Source organism: Phoenix dactylifera, chromosome 16 (genome assembly GCF_051530095.1).
Source record: "Phoenix dactylifera cultivar Ajwa chromosome 16, Ajwa_hap1_PhDact_Kaust_v1.1, whole genome shotgun sequence".
Taxonomy (NCBI): domain Eukaryota; kingdom Viridiplantae; phylum Streptophyta; class Magnoliopsida; order Arecales; family Arecaceae; genus Phoenix; species Phoenix dactylifera.
The window spans coordinates 9,742,954-9,760,929 of record NC_143205.1 but is presented as its reverse complement, the minus strand read 5'-3'; the positions used below and the strand labels follow the sequence as shown (position 1 = coordinate 9,760,929).

Sequence of the window (17,976 nt, the reverse complement as noted above, 5' to 3'; positions counted from 1 at the left end):
TGCAGCGCTCGGATTTTCTTGGGGTTGGCTTCAATTCCGCGCTGGGTCACTATGAAACCCAGGAACTTGCCTGAGGTGACTCCGAACGCGCACTTCGCTGGATTGAGCTTCATTCGGTATCTCCTGAGCTTGGAGAACGTTTCGTTGAGGTCAGCTACATGGTGCTCCGCCGCTCGGCTCTTCACCAGCATGTCGTCCACGTAAACTTTCATATTTCGGCCGATCTGGTCTTTAAAGATTTGGTTGACCAGCCTCTGATAGGTGGCTCCAGCGTTCTTCAGGCCGAAGGGCATCACCTTGTAGCAATAGGTGCCCTTGTCGGTGATGAAGGCCGTCTTCTCCTCATCTTCTGGCGCCATTCGGATTTGATTGTACCCTGAGAAGGCGTCCATGAAAGTTAGCAGTTGGTGTCCTGAGGTAGAATCGACGAGCTGGTCGATGCTTGGGAGGGAAAAACTGTCTTTTGGGCAAGCCTTGTTCAGGTCGGTGTAGTCCACGCACATGCGCCATTTTTCGTTGGCCTTCTTTACGAGGACTACGTTGGCGAGCCAGTCTGGGTAGGAGACCTCCCGGATGAAGCCAGCTTCAAGGAGTTTATCCACTTCCTCGGCCGCAGCTCGTTGCCGTTCCGGGGTGGAGCCCCTTTTCTTCTGTTTTATAGGTCTGCTGGTTGGCTTCACCTAGAGTCGATGGACCATGACCTCAGGGTCAATTTCCGGTACGTCTGCGGGCGACCAGGTGAAGATATCGGCATTGTCTCGCAGGAAGCTGATGAGGTGATTCCTCTCGCGGGCACCAAGGCCGGAGCCGACCTGCACAGTTAGCCCGAGAAAATTTTCTCGTAGTGGAACTTGAACAAGAAGCTCACCTGGCTCTACTTGCTTCTTCCAAAGGTTGTCCCTCGCATCCAGGGTTTCTATGGGTAGCGAGGGGCCCGTTGGCTGAATCGGCGCCTCGGTCGGTTGCCTTACTCTGTGGGCCGCCATGTAGCACTGCTTGGCAACCAACTCGTCTCCACGGATCTCGCCTACTCCTTGGCCGGTGGAAAACCGCATAAGCAGATGGCGGGTTGAGACCACGGCTCAGAGGGCATTTAGCCCTGGCCGCCCAAGGATGGCATTGTAGACTGAGGGCAGACGGATCACAAGGAAGTCCGTCCTCACAGTGCTCTCCCGGGGAGCGAGGCCAACTGTGACAAGGAAGCTGGCCTCACCTTCAACTGGGACCGAGTCTCTGATGAACCCAACCAGTGGGGTATTAATTTTTCGGAGACGTCCTTCTGGCAACCCCATTTTTTGGTAGGCATGGTAGTACAAAATGTTAGCTGAACTTCCATTGTCAACTAGGACACGTTTTACATCAAACTTATTTACAATCATGGAGATGACCACAGCGTCATCGTGGGGGGTCTCAACCCTTTCCAAGTCCTCGTCCGAGAACGAGATGACTTCATCAGTACACGGGCGCTTCGGGAAGACTCCCTGGGCTATTCCTCCTGTCGAGGCTCCTCCGATCATATTGATGGTGCCAGCGATAGGCCTATTGTCGTCCGGGTTTTCGGGCGGCGTAGCGTTTTCCGTCGGCCTCCTTTCCTCACGTCGGTTCCTCACGAACCGGTTGAGTACTCCGCGGCGGATGAGCGCCTCTATCTCGTCCCGGAGCTGGAAGCAATCCTCCGTGTCGTGCCCACGGTCTCGGTGGAAGCGGCAGTACTTCCTGGGATTGCGGGGAACTCCCGTATCCCGCATAGGAGGCGGGGGTCGGAAGAAATCCCGCCCCTCGATTTCCATCAAGATCTCGGCCCGGGGGGCATTGACAGGTGTGTAGTTCTCGTACCTCCCTGGGTACGTCCGAGGCCGTGGTGGAGACCTTGGTCGAGGTGGGGTCCTCTGCTGAGCTCGTCCCTGCTGCCGAGGGGGGCTCCTCAGCCATGGGAGGTTCTTCTCTCGACGGGGGGATCGGCTTCTCTGTCGGCCGCGCTCCTCGCGGCGTTTCTTCTGCTTCCTTGAGGCGGGCTCAATCGTACCCCGCCTGGAGGCAACTGCCTCCTCGGCCTTGGCATACTTCCGGGCTCGGGCCAGCATTTCAGTGAAGTCGGCTGGGAAGCTCTTCTCAATGGAGAAAAGAAACCGATAGGAGCGAACTCCAGTCTTCAGAGCCGACATGGCTATTGACTGGTCTAGCTCGCGAACTTCCCACGTGGCGGCAGTAAAACGGTCCAGATACTCCTTGAGGGATTCCCCCTCCTTCTGCTTGATGTCCAGGAGGGAATCTGACGTCCGTCGTTGGCGTCGGCTGGCAGCGAAATTGGTAGCAAATTGCCTGCCGAGTTGCTAGAAGGAAGATACGGTGCTCGGCTTTAGCCCAGAAAACCAAAGCCGGGCTGTCCCTCGAAGAGTCGTCGGGAAGGCCTTACAAAGTACGGCCTCTGAGGATCCTTGTAGGGCCATGAGAGCTCGGTAGCTCTCCAAATGGTCGAGGGGGTCGGTGGTTCCGCTGTAGGGCTCCACTTGAGGCATCTTGAACCTCGTGGGGACCGGCTCATCCTCGATCTGGTGGGAAAAAGGGGATTTGGTGGTGAACTCAAAATCTCCCTCCTGCCTTGCTTTCTTACTGTGAAGCGCTTCAATCTGGCGCTCCAAGTGCTCAACTTTCCTGTCGAGCTCCCCAACCCGTGGAATCGTCACCGTGGTTTGCTCCGGCTCACGGTGGTCTGGGGCGGATTCAGCTTCAGAGGGTTGGGGTCTTCTGTTGAGACCTTCCCCCGGTAACTCTCTCTGGGGGGAGGTCTGCCCCTCATTGTTGGCTCTGGAGGAGCCATGAAAGTTCTGGCCTGGAAGAACTGGGCCATTAGGGGGAAACTCCGGCAGGACCTGGGCCTGCGGGGGGAGCGTTGGTAAGGCCTCCTCACGCCGCAGGCCTTGAACGGCGGCGGCCAAGGCCTGGACTTGCTGCACCAGGACATTGAATTGCTCCGGCTGGACCTGAGGAACCGGGTCAGCCGGAGTAGGCGAATTCTGGACGGAATGTCCAGGACTCTGTGGGGGACGCCGGGAGATGTTGGAGGCTCCCTTACTTCTCAACTTCATGACCGCGACTCGGGCCCTTCCTCTAGCGCCAACTGTTGCTGGAAATTGGACCCGGGGGCGGTCGTCCGTCAAGGAGAGGGAGCGGTCAGTGGACACAGGAGAGCGGCGGTCCGTCGGCGGGCGGCGTCCTCCGTCGGGGTGCCTGCAGAAAAGCCGGTGGTCGGGTCTTCCGGCGCCGGCCCTCCGATGCTTAAGTCAGAGGGGGGCAATCAGTGTCAAAAGGAGGAAGAAAGCAGTATATTTTGAGTTTTCTGTGTCCAACCCCCCCTCTGAGAAGCGAGGGTTCCCTTTTATAGGGGGGTCGGTGTACCTGTGATGTGATGGGGCAAGGCCGTCGTACGGCTCGGCATATAGCTTGGACTGGCACACAAACGGGCGAATAATTGCATTGATGTCGGAGGTGAGGCCGAGGTCAGAGACTTGTCGTGGCTGACAGGACTCTGTCGAGCCGACTTGCCATGAAGAGCTGAGGATCCGTAGATAATAGGAGCCATGGGCATTAATTGTTAGTAAGCCGGAGGTGCGCATTAATTGTTGAGTAAGCCGGAGGTGCGAATTAATTGTTGAGTAAGCCGGAGGTGCGCATTAATTGTTGAGTGAACTGGGGGTTTGCAAAGATCAAGCGTAATAAATGCTGGGGCAGTGGCAGGGTATGGCCCTTGGCCGGACCTCGAGGGGTACGGCCATAGTAGGTGGTCGACAAGGACAAACCTTTGAGGTCGGGAATTCTCCAGGTCGGAGGTTCCGAGGTTGGACGCCGACCTCAGTCGTCCGAGATCGGCGGCCACACGGCCTTCCAGTGGCGGGGTTACTATATTACTGGGGGAAAACTGTATTCCCCCAACAATAAGTACAAACAATTCATCTGGGAGCTGAGCTAAGTCACGAGCATTTACATCTGTGGGCGGCTTTTTTTCTGGCATGTGTTTTAAAAGGAAAGAGATCTTAATGGAGGAGAGTCTGATTTCAGACCTTGAACAATGCTCGTCAGTTTATATTAAGCTGCCACAGATTAGGTTCCGGGTCCGGTCGTGTCCGTGAGCCGGTCTCCTGTCCGGGTGGATCTCGAGTCCCGGGTTCCATAGACAAATAGAGCACAGACGAAGACTGGAGAGGAGGAATTAGGAAAGGGGAAAGCCGCCATGGAGGCCTACAAGCTTTGGGTCCGGAAGAATAGAGAGTTCGTCCACTCTTTGGAATCGTTGGCCAACGTACGCTCCAATCTCTGCTCCTCTTTTTCCTTTCCGTTGTCTCCTCTTTCCCCACCCACCCTCCTAACGATTCGTTATTTGGGGTAAAAAATTCGCATCTTTTGATCTTTTCTCCTCTCTTTTTCTCACTTGGATGTGGAAAAATCAATGCCCAGGGCATCACATGGCTTCTCCCGGAGCGCTTCTCGGATTCCGAGATCGGTCCCGAAGCAGGTTCTGTGAAATTTCGGTAACACATGTTTCTTTTCGTAATTTTATACTATCTATCAGGAAGCGTTCTGTTTGTCATCTCTAGGATTTATCTATTGCTTTGGAATCTCTCTTTCTGGGTTTTTATTTGTTTTGGGGAAGAGCTTACATGTTAAAGATGCAGAACTTCGGGAAAAAAATGGATTTTGGGGGCTGGGAATTGAGAATTCTGAGTTCCTGTTACAGTATATGCGTTTTTGGGCGTAGTCAGTGCTGTGAACCAGCATATAATTGAGACGACGCCGAGCCGAATCCACCCTCGGGGTTCTGGGGATTCATTTCCATGGTCTTTATGCATCTCCATGCTCAAAGATGTTGAGGCGGTGGTCGAGGTTGCTGCCCAACAGTTTGCTGGTGAGGAGGGCAAGTGGAATTTCATTGCTGCCACTGAGGCGGTGAAGTAAGATTGATGCACTATTGAACAGCTTGCCTTCTTGCAATCTGTTATTGTGATCGTTTTTCCTTATTAGGGGTGTTGTGGAATTGGTACAATTCAGGGCATTATTTAGGTTAGCGGTTTTCCGTGATGGCGGATACAGGATGCTCTTGCAAGGAGGGGAGTCAGTGAACGTCGATAAGGGGCCTGATGTTGCGGGAGTCCCTCATGGTGGGGTTGGAAATCTTGGAAGCCCAGTTGGATATCATGGGCCTGGTTATATCCCAGAATATCATGGCTATATACCCAGGAATCTCGAAGGAAGAGCTATTAATGCATTGAACCGGTTCGGAGAGAATGCAAAAATGGCCTTGGATCCAGAATGGCTGAACAGGCTTCGTAGGACTTCGGAGTCTCCTGGTATTATGCTAACTGTTTCTAATGATGGTCATACTATGTATGCATTTCAGATCTTTTGGAACATTTTCCATCTGCAAGCTGGAAGATTATTTTTCATTCTGCTGTTGTTTTTGCAGAATTGCCAGTTAAAAAATTGACACTGTCAAACATTTGGTCCGAGAAGGGGCTTTCCGGTGGACTATTTGTGACAGGGGAGGCGCTTTTTATCTTGAGACCGCTTATATATGTTCTGTTTATTAGAAAATATGGGATTAGATCCTGGACACCTTGGTTAATTTCACTGGCTGTGGACCTCACTGGAATGGGTGTTTTTTCTTATGCTACAAGTCAAGGTAGTAGAAGTGGAGATAAATTTTATCAGCTTTCGTCCTCTGAAAAGGATGAGGTGAGTATAGCTTATGCTTCCCATTAGAAATTTATACCAAATCCATTTTTATGAGCATATATTCTTGACGTATTATGATTGTTTATTTTGGCCAAAAAAAATAATTATTCCTTCATTTCGAGATACTGTGAGTAACATTTCCCTAGATTTCTGTTTGTTGCTAACTGCTTTACATTATATGGCTTGATTCAGTTGAAAAGAAGAAAGCTGATATGGGCACTTTACATCATGAGAGATCCATTCTTTACCAAGCATACCAAGTAATGATATGATTCCCTTATGCTTATTGCTAATTTATTTGACTATTGCTGGACCTATGTCATACATCTTGTATCCACAGGAACCGGCTTGAGAAGACTGATAAGTACTTGAGCCAAGTTCCATTTATTGGGTTCCTTACAGGTAAATCTTGCTGTTGCTCCCTGCTTAAGCTACCAATCCTTTCTGTGTTTACACTTACTGTTGTTTTTTCCATGGCTAAATGGAGTGCTTAATGGGTGAGCCTTTCCTCATTTCTGGGTGCAGCTAAACTTATAGAGCTTATAGAGGGTGCTCAAACACGATACACATACACATCAGGTTCATGAGGAGAATTACCCAAACCCAGGGGCTTTCCTGCTGAGACAGTCATGAGTGGTCGGTTCTCTTGATATCCTGGCATATGCAGTTTGATGAATTAAAGTTTTATTATCCATGCAGATCAACATATTCATCTGTTCATGTGCCTTCTGCAATTTATAAGGCAAATTATTGTATATGAGCTGCTTGCTCGAGCCGTCTTCAACATGTTTTTAGATGAACATCTGCATTTGAACTAGACATTTCATTGATGCAATCAAAAGGTACACACACAGCATATGAAATAAAAAATCCATGAATAAAAGATCCTTATTCAGCATTCCAGATTTGTACAGAGAAAAATAATGATGGACTCACATTTTAACCACTATATTGCTTGGCTTGAACAATTTGAACTGATTCTGCACTTATAATAGGAAGCCAAATTTGTGTTGTGAATTTTAAGCAGTTTTTTTTCTTTTTTTGAGATTTTATTCAAGAATATCTTATATAATGTCTTCACAGCAAAGAACTTCTGTTTGTCAGGTATCCATAGAATCATAATTTATGAGTCAGCTTGCTTTGTTTACGTATGCTGGCTTTTAAATCTTTGCCCCCCATGGTGGAAAATTTATGTTATTTCATTTTCTTTGTTTGCTAAAAGTAAATTATTTCTCGAGGTTATATGATAGATGGAAGAACCATCTGACACATTAACAATGCGCTAGCTGCTAATTTGAATATCATAAGATTAATAATTTACTAAAGCCCCGACATAATGTGAGATTTTGCACATTTCTGTTCTTGCAATAGTGAAAATTCCTTTTGGTGTGGTATATTGTCACAATGTTCAACATGAAGTTATGCTTTATTCATTTATAGTCATGCTTCTGTGACTAAGTTGTGCGGACGAGTGTTTGTGCTTGTATCCAAGTTACACCAATATGTTTAGTTGCATATATAGCCTCGTTAAGTAAGTTTAGTATGCAGCGCGCCAAAATACTGCAATGTCCTAAATTAGCTGCCTTCTTCAGTGTTACTTGTGTTTTTGGCACCAGACAGAAAAGTTTAGGATACTATTAATGCAAAATCAGTGGCAGGCCTTCCAAAATGAAGACCTATTGATTTGATTTAAAATGTCTAAATTGCCTGGAAACCAAAAATCATGTGTTTTTGGATGGAGTATGGATCAAGTGGATGCCAGAAAGGTATAGAAATAAAGAGAAAAATCTATACTACTATATAGAGGCAAAAGCAGCCCCCCCCCCCCCCCCCCCCCTTTTCTCTCAATCCACGACCAACCCTCTCAACTTGCCTTCGTGTGTGAGCTGTTCCTTTTATATTTTTTGTGACTTTAGATGGGTGCAGCTCACCTTCTTTGACTTCTCCATGTGTGAGCTCTTTCACTACCATGGTTTGAGCCTTTTCCCCACTGATTGTCTGATATATTGAAGAAAATGCCATGCACACTGTTTTATTCATCACCAACTTTGTTTTTGGTCTTTGCCCACAAAAAAATCAGCTAGTATCAATCTTGAGGTTAGTGCAGGTTGGTTCCACATTTTGGTCCTCCATCCTGGAGCTTTCAACCCTCCATTGCATTATAAATATAATAATAAGGAAAAAGTAATAGCTGTTGTGATAGATTATTTCATGATAAAATAACATTTATTGTCAAGATTCAAGTTGTCTTTTTACCATTTTTCCTTCCAAAAAATTTGTACCACCTGTAAAATTATTTTTTATTAAATAAACAGTCGACAGTAACATTGTTATTTCTATTATTATCCATTGTTTTTTTTTCATCATGCCATAACCACCATTATAACATTTATTGTTTTAATAAATGTTTTAATACTAGTTAATTTCAAAGCACATATAGTGATGCAAATAATGACCTTTTTAACTGCTTTAATGATCAATAATCTTCTGATAGGGGTCTGTTGTAACAGAATAATGCCATTACTGAAACGTTGCTCCCCTTTCATTTCTTGTTATTAGGAAATACTAAAAACAAGGCAGTCAAAGTGAGGATGCCATGAGGTTCCTTTGATGCCTGCTTTCATTTTGATCTTGTTTTGATTCAATTAGGTGATTTATATTAAGTTGAATAACCAAAAAATTTTAATGATGATTTCAAGGAAAAAATTATGATGATTTAGAAGGAAAAATAAAATTTTATGCTGGTGATGATGAGATATAATATAGTAATGAAGAAACTTTAGATTGAGATTTATTATGAACCTTTTCTTTGGATTTGGTTGCACTTGAAGCTATCTTTGATTCAGTTTCTTTGCTCCATAACTAAGAATTTTCTTAGTAAATTATGGCTAAATAATAGCATTGTTAATGGCAAGAATTTGAGTGCAGAATGCTGATAATGCTGACTTGCACTGGATCCCACTGTCTGTGGCTGGTTGTACATCTAGGTTTTGCAGCAAAGATTTTCATCCTAGCCAACACATCTGTCTGTATTGATATTGGGCATTCACTTAGATCATATAATCAATATTTGGGCACTTATTGTCTCAACGAATATAAGGCACTGTATCTTGATATGTAGGTTGGTATGAAATCAAGGCCTATATGTGCTAATCGGTCTTTAAAAGTCTTAAACTATCGTTACTTACTAATATCCAAATCGATGTTTAAAATAGTAGTTAATATCAAGTTTGTTATATTAGCCTACAGTTTAATATCTCAGTTTTACTATAGTTTGGCTCGATTGTGCTTTGTCCATTGAGATATGATACTTTCCTATTAATTGCTATTAGGACCAAGGGCCATATCGTACCGAAACGGGTGCTATGAGGCATACCGTATTGTACGGGTTTGGTACTAGTATGCAGTATGGGAGGTGTATCGACATTCGGTATGCCAAACCAGCCTTCGTATCGGGCGTGCCAACATAGTAATAGGGTGACACCAGTACGGGGCTGGACCGAAAAGACGTATCTTGATTAGGACAATCCAACAATGAAGAAAAAGAGAAGTCTGCCACTCTTGGACTTGTCCATATATCAATTACTTTATGGTTTGTCAATTCATATATATGCATATATATATATATATACATGTATATATATATATATATATCTGTATATGTATGTATTTATATGTATATGTATGTACACATATATATGTACATACACATATGTATATACACATATATATGTACATACACATATAGATATGCATATGTATATACACATATATATACATATGTACATGTACATATATATGCATATGTACATATATATATGTATTTATATATACATAGGTATATATATATATATATATATATATATATATATATATATATATATATATATAGGTATATTGTATTATATATACATATATGTGTGTGTGTGTGTATGTATATGTATATCAGTATATGTATATTTACATATGTAGGAATTGGATGTCAAAAGTGCTCGGATAAATAGAAGAAAAGGGAATAGTGGCCAATTGTAACATAATTTGTTGTTAACTATCTAAATGCACCCATCAGATGAATGTATAGACCTAACCTGATGCAAACTATAAGTTTGGTTAGGTCATTTTTTGGCCTAGGTTAGCCCAAACACTACCTCTGACTACATGTTTCATAGGGAGCTTTGTTTTCCAAGTTTCGAGTTGGGATTTTTGTTGCCTCTTCTATATTTATTTTTGATGATTCAAGAAAATTTCTAATTTAGACTTATTTCTTTATGTTTCATTGCAGTGAATATCGGATATGTCAACAAAAACAAATTCCTGTTGTAAGATTATTAAACCTATCAATAATTATTTATTCATTTTCTTTCTTGCTATGCTTTTTTTTCCTTGGTTTTTGAGGAAATCTTTTACTTTGTTTTGTTTAAAGTAATCGAGCAAAATAAACAAAAACATGTGCCATTATCCATTAAATCGGTGCAGCAATATTTGAGAGAATCTACATCTATTTTTTTGCCCATTTGGTCAACCATAGTTGGCCCTTAAGTATAACCTGGGTTGACGATAGTGTTTTCTTTCAAAAAAATTCAAACGAGCAATATAAGTTTGCTTGGGTCCCAAGAAGGCATGATCTTTAAATTAAACCCTCTTGTGCATATTGCACCTAATCTTTTCCTTTGGTTTTGGATTATGGGAAAATACAAGTTTAGAGTTGTGGGATGGTGATTTCCATAAAGAAATGGTCCATCATCTCTCCCAAAACTATGCTTGATTTTGGAAAAATGCATTAATTGACTCCATCTAGAACAGCATAGAACAGTCAATGTTATGAGCTGAGGGATGTCCCTCTTCTTTGATCTCTTTTTTAGAATATATTCCAACATTTATGGTTCTGCTTGATAGCTGATCCCAGTTAAATGAGCAAAAGTTTAATGGGGTGATTTTGCTGTCCCATGTTTACATCCTTGATCTTCTTAAGAGATGCTTTTTCCATGTTTCTTTGTCTCTTATGCTATAAATGTGATTTTGTTATGTGCATCTTTTGCATCTTTTAATGTTTCGAGGAATGTCTTGCTCCCTTGAAACTTGTTTTGTTTGTTAATATTTAAGAAACGTGATATGAGTAGGACATTTATTGTTTCAGAGCGGCTTTATATGATCATTTGCATGTTTGGATGAATGATTGCCTGTTGAAAGTGTGAGTCCAATGGGGAGATTGTAGTCTGACACCAGGATTTTTTTAACAACTGTTTTTTAATGTTCGTTTATGTATTGTCTCTATTTAAATCTTACCCAACCCAAAAGATACCTGTTGTTTTTTTTTCTTTTTTTTTTTTTTTCAAAAAAACACTAGAACGGAAGGCTTGAATGAATCTATTGGCTAACATCTTAGATCATGCCAATCAATTACTAAATCAGTAATTTTTTGAACCAAGTTTCGGATACTCAGGATTGAAACAAGGTATCTGGGAACTAGGGGGGTGATAGTAATTAAAGATCAGCTGTTTGTATCAAGTTTAATATCAATGCAGACAACCCGCAATGATTGAAAGTAGATACATACAATATAGGTGCATCTTCAATCAATGGACTCAACTTGCAAAGGTAGAATGCAATTCATATGGGCAGATATATAAATAGTCATAATTTGAATGTTCAGATTAGAGAACAGGAAGACAGCAAAATTAGAAGGGAATAAGAGAAAAGGACAAAGAAACAACTAAAGCCGAAAAATTAATAAGCTACAAAGTCCTTCATGGCCAATAGCTGCCTAAAGTCATCCAAAACAGAGATCTGCTTTGTTGAATGCTATGGGCTTAGGTCAACGGACTTGCTTGCAATGGATGCAGAATCAGTAGTTCGGTAGCCTATATATAGCTGATCTAGATGAGTTATGTACCCTATTTTTGAATGCAGCCGGGTACCTGTTATCAAGATCAACAGAGGAACCTTTCTCTTAAACCAAGATGGCCAGCTTATGATGGCATAGGTTGAATTAATTTGGTAGTAAGCCCTTGTAGGGCTTGTCAGTGGATTTAGGATTACCATACCGAGAGGGTGCATAGCCAAGGGAACCTGTACAAATCCTTATCACAAGACATCCTGTCTGGTGACCTTATGAATGTTGTTGGGTCGCGTAACCCATCTACTCCACCAAGTTATTCTAATCAAGTTCCGCCAAACTATGGAGAGGAGAATACATGAACTAATTACATTGCAAAATTTGGAGCACAGCTGCTGTAGAAGCAGATTTGTACTAGCAAATTGTTGGATGTGATATTTGACTGGATACAATCAAATGATTATTTGGTGGGTCTAATGATTAGGAAAGAAGTACCGAATGATTTTGTTTGATTGTTTGTATTATGTGAGATTATCTCCACCATTATTTCAGTCAAAACAACAAATAAGATGAAAAAGGGAAGAAGCAAAGAAACAAGATATGCGAAGGAAAAGCGAAGAAATGTGGAGATAGGATACAATAGAAATGGAGAAGTGGGCTAACCTTAAGACATAAGGGAGGCAGAGATGGAAGCTGTTGTTTCTTTCTGTCTTGTGGTGCTTCTATCGTTCCTTCTGTTTCTGGTGAAGAATGAAGTTGAACAGCTGAAAATAGGCAAATATGTCGTAGTGTAGTTATTTCTATTATTTCCCAAAAAATGAGTTGTTTTATTATTTGGACTTGTTCCCTTACAAGGCGATTTTGCGTCTATCTTAGACATAATTATGGTATCATTATATTCTTAAAATTTATTGAGTTCCTGCCCGTATTTATCAGGATATGAAGGAAAGAAACAAAAAAGCAGGTCCTATTTTCAGTGTTTTTGATAAGCAAAAAGCTGCAGCCATGTATATTTGAATAGCTAATACATGCCAATACAAGCCACAGGTGCCAAATGTTTGGTTTTCATCATTAAGAAAGAAAGCCATTAAATCTTAAAGACATACAGGCTGACACTGAAAATCCTTATAGTATGATAGTTAATATTAGCTTAGTGCCTTATCTAAGGATTATCATTTGTAAAACAAACAGTCTTATTTTTGTTAAATAGTTTCACAAAATGGGTGGAGGTGCAATCTTGTTGGGTTCAGTTAGGATAAACACCAAGCTAGGCCCAATTGAACCAACAAAATATCGCGCTTTAACCCAATCTGACTCAGGAATGAATCAGACAACCTAAGTCTAAACCTAGTCCAACTACAAGACTTTTCAATCCGAGTAATAGTTTAGTTTGTGTTTGTTTTATATCTTAGTATTATTTTATTATTATGTTGTGCTATAACTTTGTCAGGATTTGAGTAGAAAGCTAAGCATAGCAACATCAATTATATTTGAGTGGGTGAAGCACAAGTCGATTTATATGAATTTGGTTTGAGTTGGTTTGTGCAAGTGTCAAGACCTTTGATCCTAACCTGACATAGTTTGAGATTTGATCTAACATAAGCAACTTAAGTAAACTTGCATGTTCCCCCAGTCTGACCTGATGTACTGTCTGGGTTAGACTGGGCTTCAACTCAAATAACCTGACCTATGTTGCACCAGCAGGAACTGACCAAGTTTCCTCAAAAAATTAAGGGGAAAAAGGAACAGCTTTTGACAAGGCTTGATATTACACATTGGTTGTTCTAGCTTCAGTTTTGTAGATATGGGTGTAGTTTTCCTGTATGGTTGTTGTACATAGTTTATCAGCATTGTCAATTCAGAGAAATCTATGTTATAAGAAATGCTCCTCATATGTGAATTTCTTTTAAGTTGGTAGGTGTTTTCCTCATGAAAGTTGTTTTTGCCATGTCTAGAAGAACTGTCTTCATGATTTGATAAATTTAAGAGCAGTCCGCAACTCTAGATGATTCATATGATTGGTCAGGTTCAGATCAGGCAAGAAAGCATTAAAAAAATTGAAATCTAGAAATGTCGATCATATAAGTTGTAACAAGTGTAAAAATGCCTCATATTGAAAATATTGGTGGTGAAAAGAGATCTAGTTTTTTAGGAAAGATGAAGAACATATGCATTACAAGATTTTTTTTAATTTTCAATTTCATGTTTCATTTATTTATTTATTTATTTACTTATTTATTTTTGAGTGAACTCATTTCCTTAAAAGATTTGATATATAAAAGCTGGAGATTGTGAAAAAGGTTCAGGAAAGCTGGTATGTTGTGAGGACTTATATGATAGCTCAACTTGTGTGGTGAGAGAAATTTATAGAGTGAGAAAGATAAGAGGAGAAAAACTAAAGAAGTGGTTTAAAAGCAAGGATGAGTCGGCAGTTGATAAAATGGCCATGAGACTAGTGAGAGCTGAAATGATTATTGAGACTACTAATTGAGGGATCACATTATCCTTATAAAGTAATGACAGCCAAGTTTCGCAGATATAGGTCATATCTAGAGATGAAAATAGATAAGATATAAGTGTATATTCATATTCTAAGATCATATCCATTTATGGTGAATGCCAATTTGGATATGGTTACTAATTAGATGCTAAAATGTGTATCTATATTTATTTTGTATGGATACATATATGGAGCAGGTATTAACAATAGGATTATAAATATGGATATAAACTAGAAAGTATATACGTTATGGGCAGGATAGATGTCCACTTCATGTTTTGTTCACTCAAGTATATGTCTCCTTTCTTAATTTATTTCCTAAAACAAATAAATTATTGTACAGAAAACAAGAAGAAAATAGCTGAATCCATTTACATGGCTCTTTTAGCAGATTCTAGTTACTCTGTTAAATTAATTTGGGTTAAAATATTGATTGTTGAGGATACAATCTACAAAATTAAAGATGTCACCACATGGAAAGAAATTTAAAAATATATTAATATTATCATTGTTTTTTCTCCTTTGAAATTTATGAAAGCTGTATGAGACTAAATGTGATTGCAAAAGAATACAGATAGAAACCACATATTTATATTTTTCTGAAAATTGTAATCACATTTCTTTGACAGATACAAATATGAATGTGGATACTAAAATTTGTGTTCTTATCTGAATGGATTCTGCGAGGGAAACAGATTTGAATGGATAATGCTGTTCCATTTTCACCCTCGGTTGTATCTTTGTGCAGTGTGACCCACTTTAAGTAAATAACAAGTTTTGTATCAGAATAACAAGATGACTGATTTCTTTCTAATTGCTAGTTCCTCAGAACAAGTAATTCATGTATTAGTTCATTACTTTCCAGAATGAGAATAGAGGTGGCAACAAGGATTAAGTTGGTGTCCAGCTTGAAGAAATGAGCATATCATCAGGTGAGAAAAAACTTGGTTGGAGGAAATGCTCTCATGTTTGCTTAATAAAAGAAAAAGGAAAAAAAAATGAAAGTTTGTTATTCTCTTGCTGTCCTCTAAACCTGTCACATTTCTGCATTTTAAATGGATGACAACGATTAGCTTCAAGGAGCCCCAGTTGGCTGTGGACTGTAACCTCCAAAATCTCGTGATCCCGTACAACATGAAATTTTCTCACCAGAGAAGGAAGGTCAACTTGGCCAACGCCGGGAAAACCAAGATACCAGTTCTTGTTCTTCTTTTTTCATCTTTCTCCTCTTTTCTACACTGGTGATGGTTCAATAGCCTAAGATAAGTGAGTGTTGTATACTGTTCATTCATTGCTGTTTTCATTTGGTTGATGGATGAATACAATTGCTTCACCAGCAATTTCTGCAGTGCCATTTCCCCCTACGTAGAGTGGTATGAACAATTTTAGCTAGAACTTCGACATAAAATTTGTCCTGATGTAACTTAGTATCATATCACTATGAGAAGAATTAATCAGGGCCTTATTGGAAACTAGGATGAAGTGTTCATGGAGTAGTCTGTTTTTGGTTGCTGATGAGAGTCTAGCGGTGCCCAATCGATTGAGGAAGCCTTGGACTGTGGAATCTAGTATCTCTATTTTTCAGGAATAAAGCTATCTAAATGCTTTGGAACCGTCAATTTGTTCTCTTGTCTAGCTTTTTCTTCTTTGACTATTTTTGAAGACTATCAGGTCCTCAGGGGATTGCTTCCTCTCATGACCGTGAGGGGGTCTAGATAATCACTTTCTATGATCAAGTCCTGATATCCCAGGCTTTCAGGCGGCAATTAGGTTGGATCGGATATAGAGTAAATTAAAAATTTGTCAACCTAAACTCAATTTATTTATTAAATGAGTAAAAAAAAAAGCAGATCTGGATCTGATTATTTTATTAAATGGATAATATAATTCGATTTACAATAGGTTGAAATAAGTTGAAAGATGTCAAATGGTTAAGGATTGGCACCTCTAGTGCGAGGTTGGATCTTCTCCAGATGAGCTGGAGATATTTTGCCTTGCCATCACTATCGTCTTTGTATTGTGAGTACCATGATTGATATGGCCCAACAATAATTGGGAGTATGAGTTCTTGTCAATCATAGCCATTGCACAATACACAGACAGCAGCAGCAACTAAGAGACTGGACTTCTCCATGTCAACCTCAGCTAAAGGGAATTTGGGCTCCTTAATCGTAGGCTTGGTTCGGATAAAAACTCTACCGGGCTCCTTCATTTGCCTATAAAAATGTCTGTTTCTTCCACAAAATCTATAATAGAAAGCTATAAACCATTAAACCAAACCATTAGTTTGCTGATTCGTGAATAAGCACGTTGATTAATGCCTGCGAAACTTCGTGTTTACTGATTGATGCCATGAAGCATTACTCTCCAGATTATTTAGCCATTTTAGTTGGAAATGCAAATCAGGGAATTCAAAGTTCAATAGATGGATAAGCAAATTGGGCTGAAACGGACAATATTCTTGGTTAATGAAAGCAGCTTCATATTTGTTATAAATACGTTTCGTAAGCAATGGGGATCTGTTGAATCATTGTTCAATACAAGTATGCTCAAGTACATATTTTTTGGTAGGAATACTTAGATTCTTCGTTGGAAATTCTTCAATCGTTGCAATCAACAATCAGTCAAAATGTAGCATAAATAAGATCTAAAGGAACTTTTTGATCTCCACAATTAAGAGTAAATAGGTATCTTCCATGCATGGAGCTTTTACTAGAGCTTCAAGTTGACGTAGGCTTAACATATTGAGCCCAATTTTGGAGCTTAGACCTATAATGTTGGCGTTGACTGGAAATTTAGTGCAGAGATTGACTCGATTTTTTTTTTTTTTTTTGGTACAACGACGGCTCACACCCGATGGGTGTGAATGCGGCAAATAAAATCCGAAAATAGATGACTGTATAGAGGAGCCGGCTCAGACATGTGGTTCACGCAGATAAAGCCCCTTGAGTGATGTGCAGTAAAGGAGGCAATTTAGTTGGCAGTACAGTTTGTCTTCTTATAAACATGGGTGGCCAGGTGGGATTCGCACTCCCCAAAAAGTTGGCGGATGCAAGTCGTGGAGTAGTGGCATCTCCTCAGTAGAGCACCTCCGGTCTTGGATCCACTCGATCACCGAGGTTGAGTCCCCCTCCAGAAGGATGCAGTCTGCGTCCAATACCCGACTCGAAGTTTTCTACGCTCTTGGGTTAACTTGGTTGAGTAGGTTTGCCTGGATCGACAGATATAAGGTGGGAAAGGAATCTTGGAAAGATTCCTTCAGATAAGCAGGTAAAATTTCACGAGCTCAGTATGGACTTCGTTGGGCGTTGGGTTGGTTTTGGCATTGTCTTTGACTAAAGGCTGCGCTTCAGCTCGCTGGGAGTATTCCTTTCAATTCACTGGCTTCGCTGAGCGCTTGGGTTAGCTTGGTTGAGCTGGTTTGCTTGGATCGGTGTTGGTATGAATTTTGCCTTATTATGGTGGAGAGGGAGCTAGGGGTTGGGACTTGGGTTGTTTAGGCCTTTTCACATTCCATGGCAGTGGTTGTGAGCTTCGATCTTCATGAATTTTTTTTCTTATCTTTTTTTTTTCTTGCTATATATGCTTGATTTTTTTTTTTTTTTTGTTCTGTTGCATTATTCATTGTTTCTGTGATGCATGCCATTGTTGTGCAGGCAGGAGAGAAAGGAGATTGTGAGCTAAAGCTGCATCATGATCCATAATACAACCAGCAGCATCTCGATAATCCATGACAATGATTCAGTCAGTATGCTCCTGACACGGAATAGAGAAGTCATATTGAAATCTACCCATGACTACTTGTATAAATTTTCTTCATTTCTGAATCGAGTATCAAACTTTTGTTTTACAGAAATTGAATCAACTTGATCCCCGATTTTTTTCCTTAAAAAGGGGGAAGGAAACATAT

The 17,976-nt window shown here is 40.9% G+C and overlaps 1 protein-coding gene across 7 annotated transcripts; it reads left to right on the top strand.

The window, feature by feature from the left end:
• Positions 1-4,051: 4,051 nt before the first annotated feature.
• Positions 4,052-15,474, top strand: SSE1 (shrunken seed protein (SSE1)). Of its 7 annotated transcripts, XR_001878905.5 has the most exons (11): positions 4,052-4,300; positions 4,456-4,513; positions 4,736-4,949; positions 5,047-5,345; positions 5,462-5,730; positions 5,923-5,990; positions 6,071-6,132; positions 6,256-6,366; positions 10,013-10,049; positions 14,932-14,998; positions 15,140-15,474. XR_001878905.5 is itself a non-coding variant. In XM_008778462.6 (9 exons), the coding sequence occupies exons 1-8, from the start codon at positions 4,232-4,234 to the stop codon at positions 6,315-6,317; spliced, it is 1,101 nt and encodes a 366-aa protein (XP_008776684.2). In that variant the 5' UTR covers positions 4,052-4,231; the 3' UTR covers positions 6,318-6,366; positions 14,932-15,414. The 7 variants fall into 7 exon arrangements, 4 of the variants coding, with proteins under 4 accessions (XP_008776684.2, XP_026656820.2, XP_089783902.1 ...); XR_602453.6 differs by lacking the exon at positions 10,013-10,049; XR_016398683.1 differs by having other exon boundaries at positions 14,932-15,414.
• Positions 15,475-17,976: the final 2,502 nt, after the last annotated feature.

Excerpts from the sequence above, each read along its gene's own strand:
- SSE1 (XM_008778462.6), top strand. The coding sequence starts at position 4,232 with ATGGAGGCCTACAAGCTTTGGGTCCGGAAGAATAGAGAGTTCGTCCAC. Across the intron at positions 4,301-4,455 it reads CTTTGGAATCGTTGGCCAAC|GGCATCACATGGCTTCTCCC; the intron begins GTACGCTCCAAT and ends ATCAATGCCCAG. Across the intron at positions 6,133-6,255 it reads ATTTATTGGGTTCCTTACAG|CTAAACTTATAGAGCTTATA; the intron begins GTAAATCTTGCT and ends TTCTGGGTGCAG.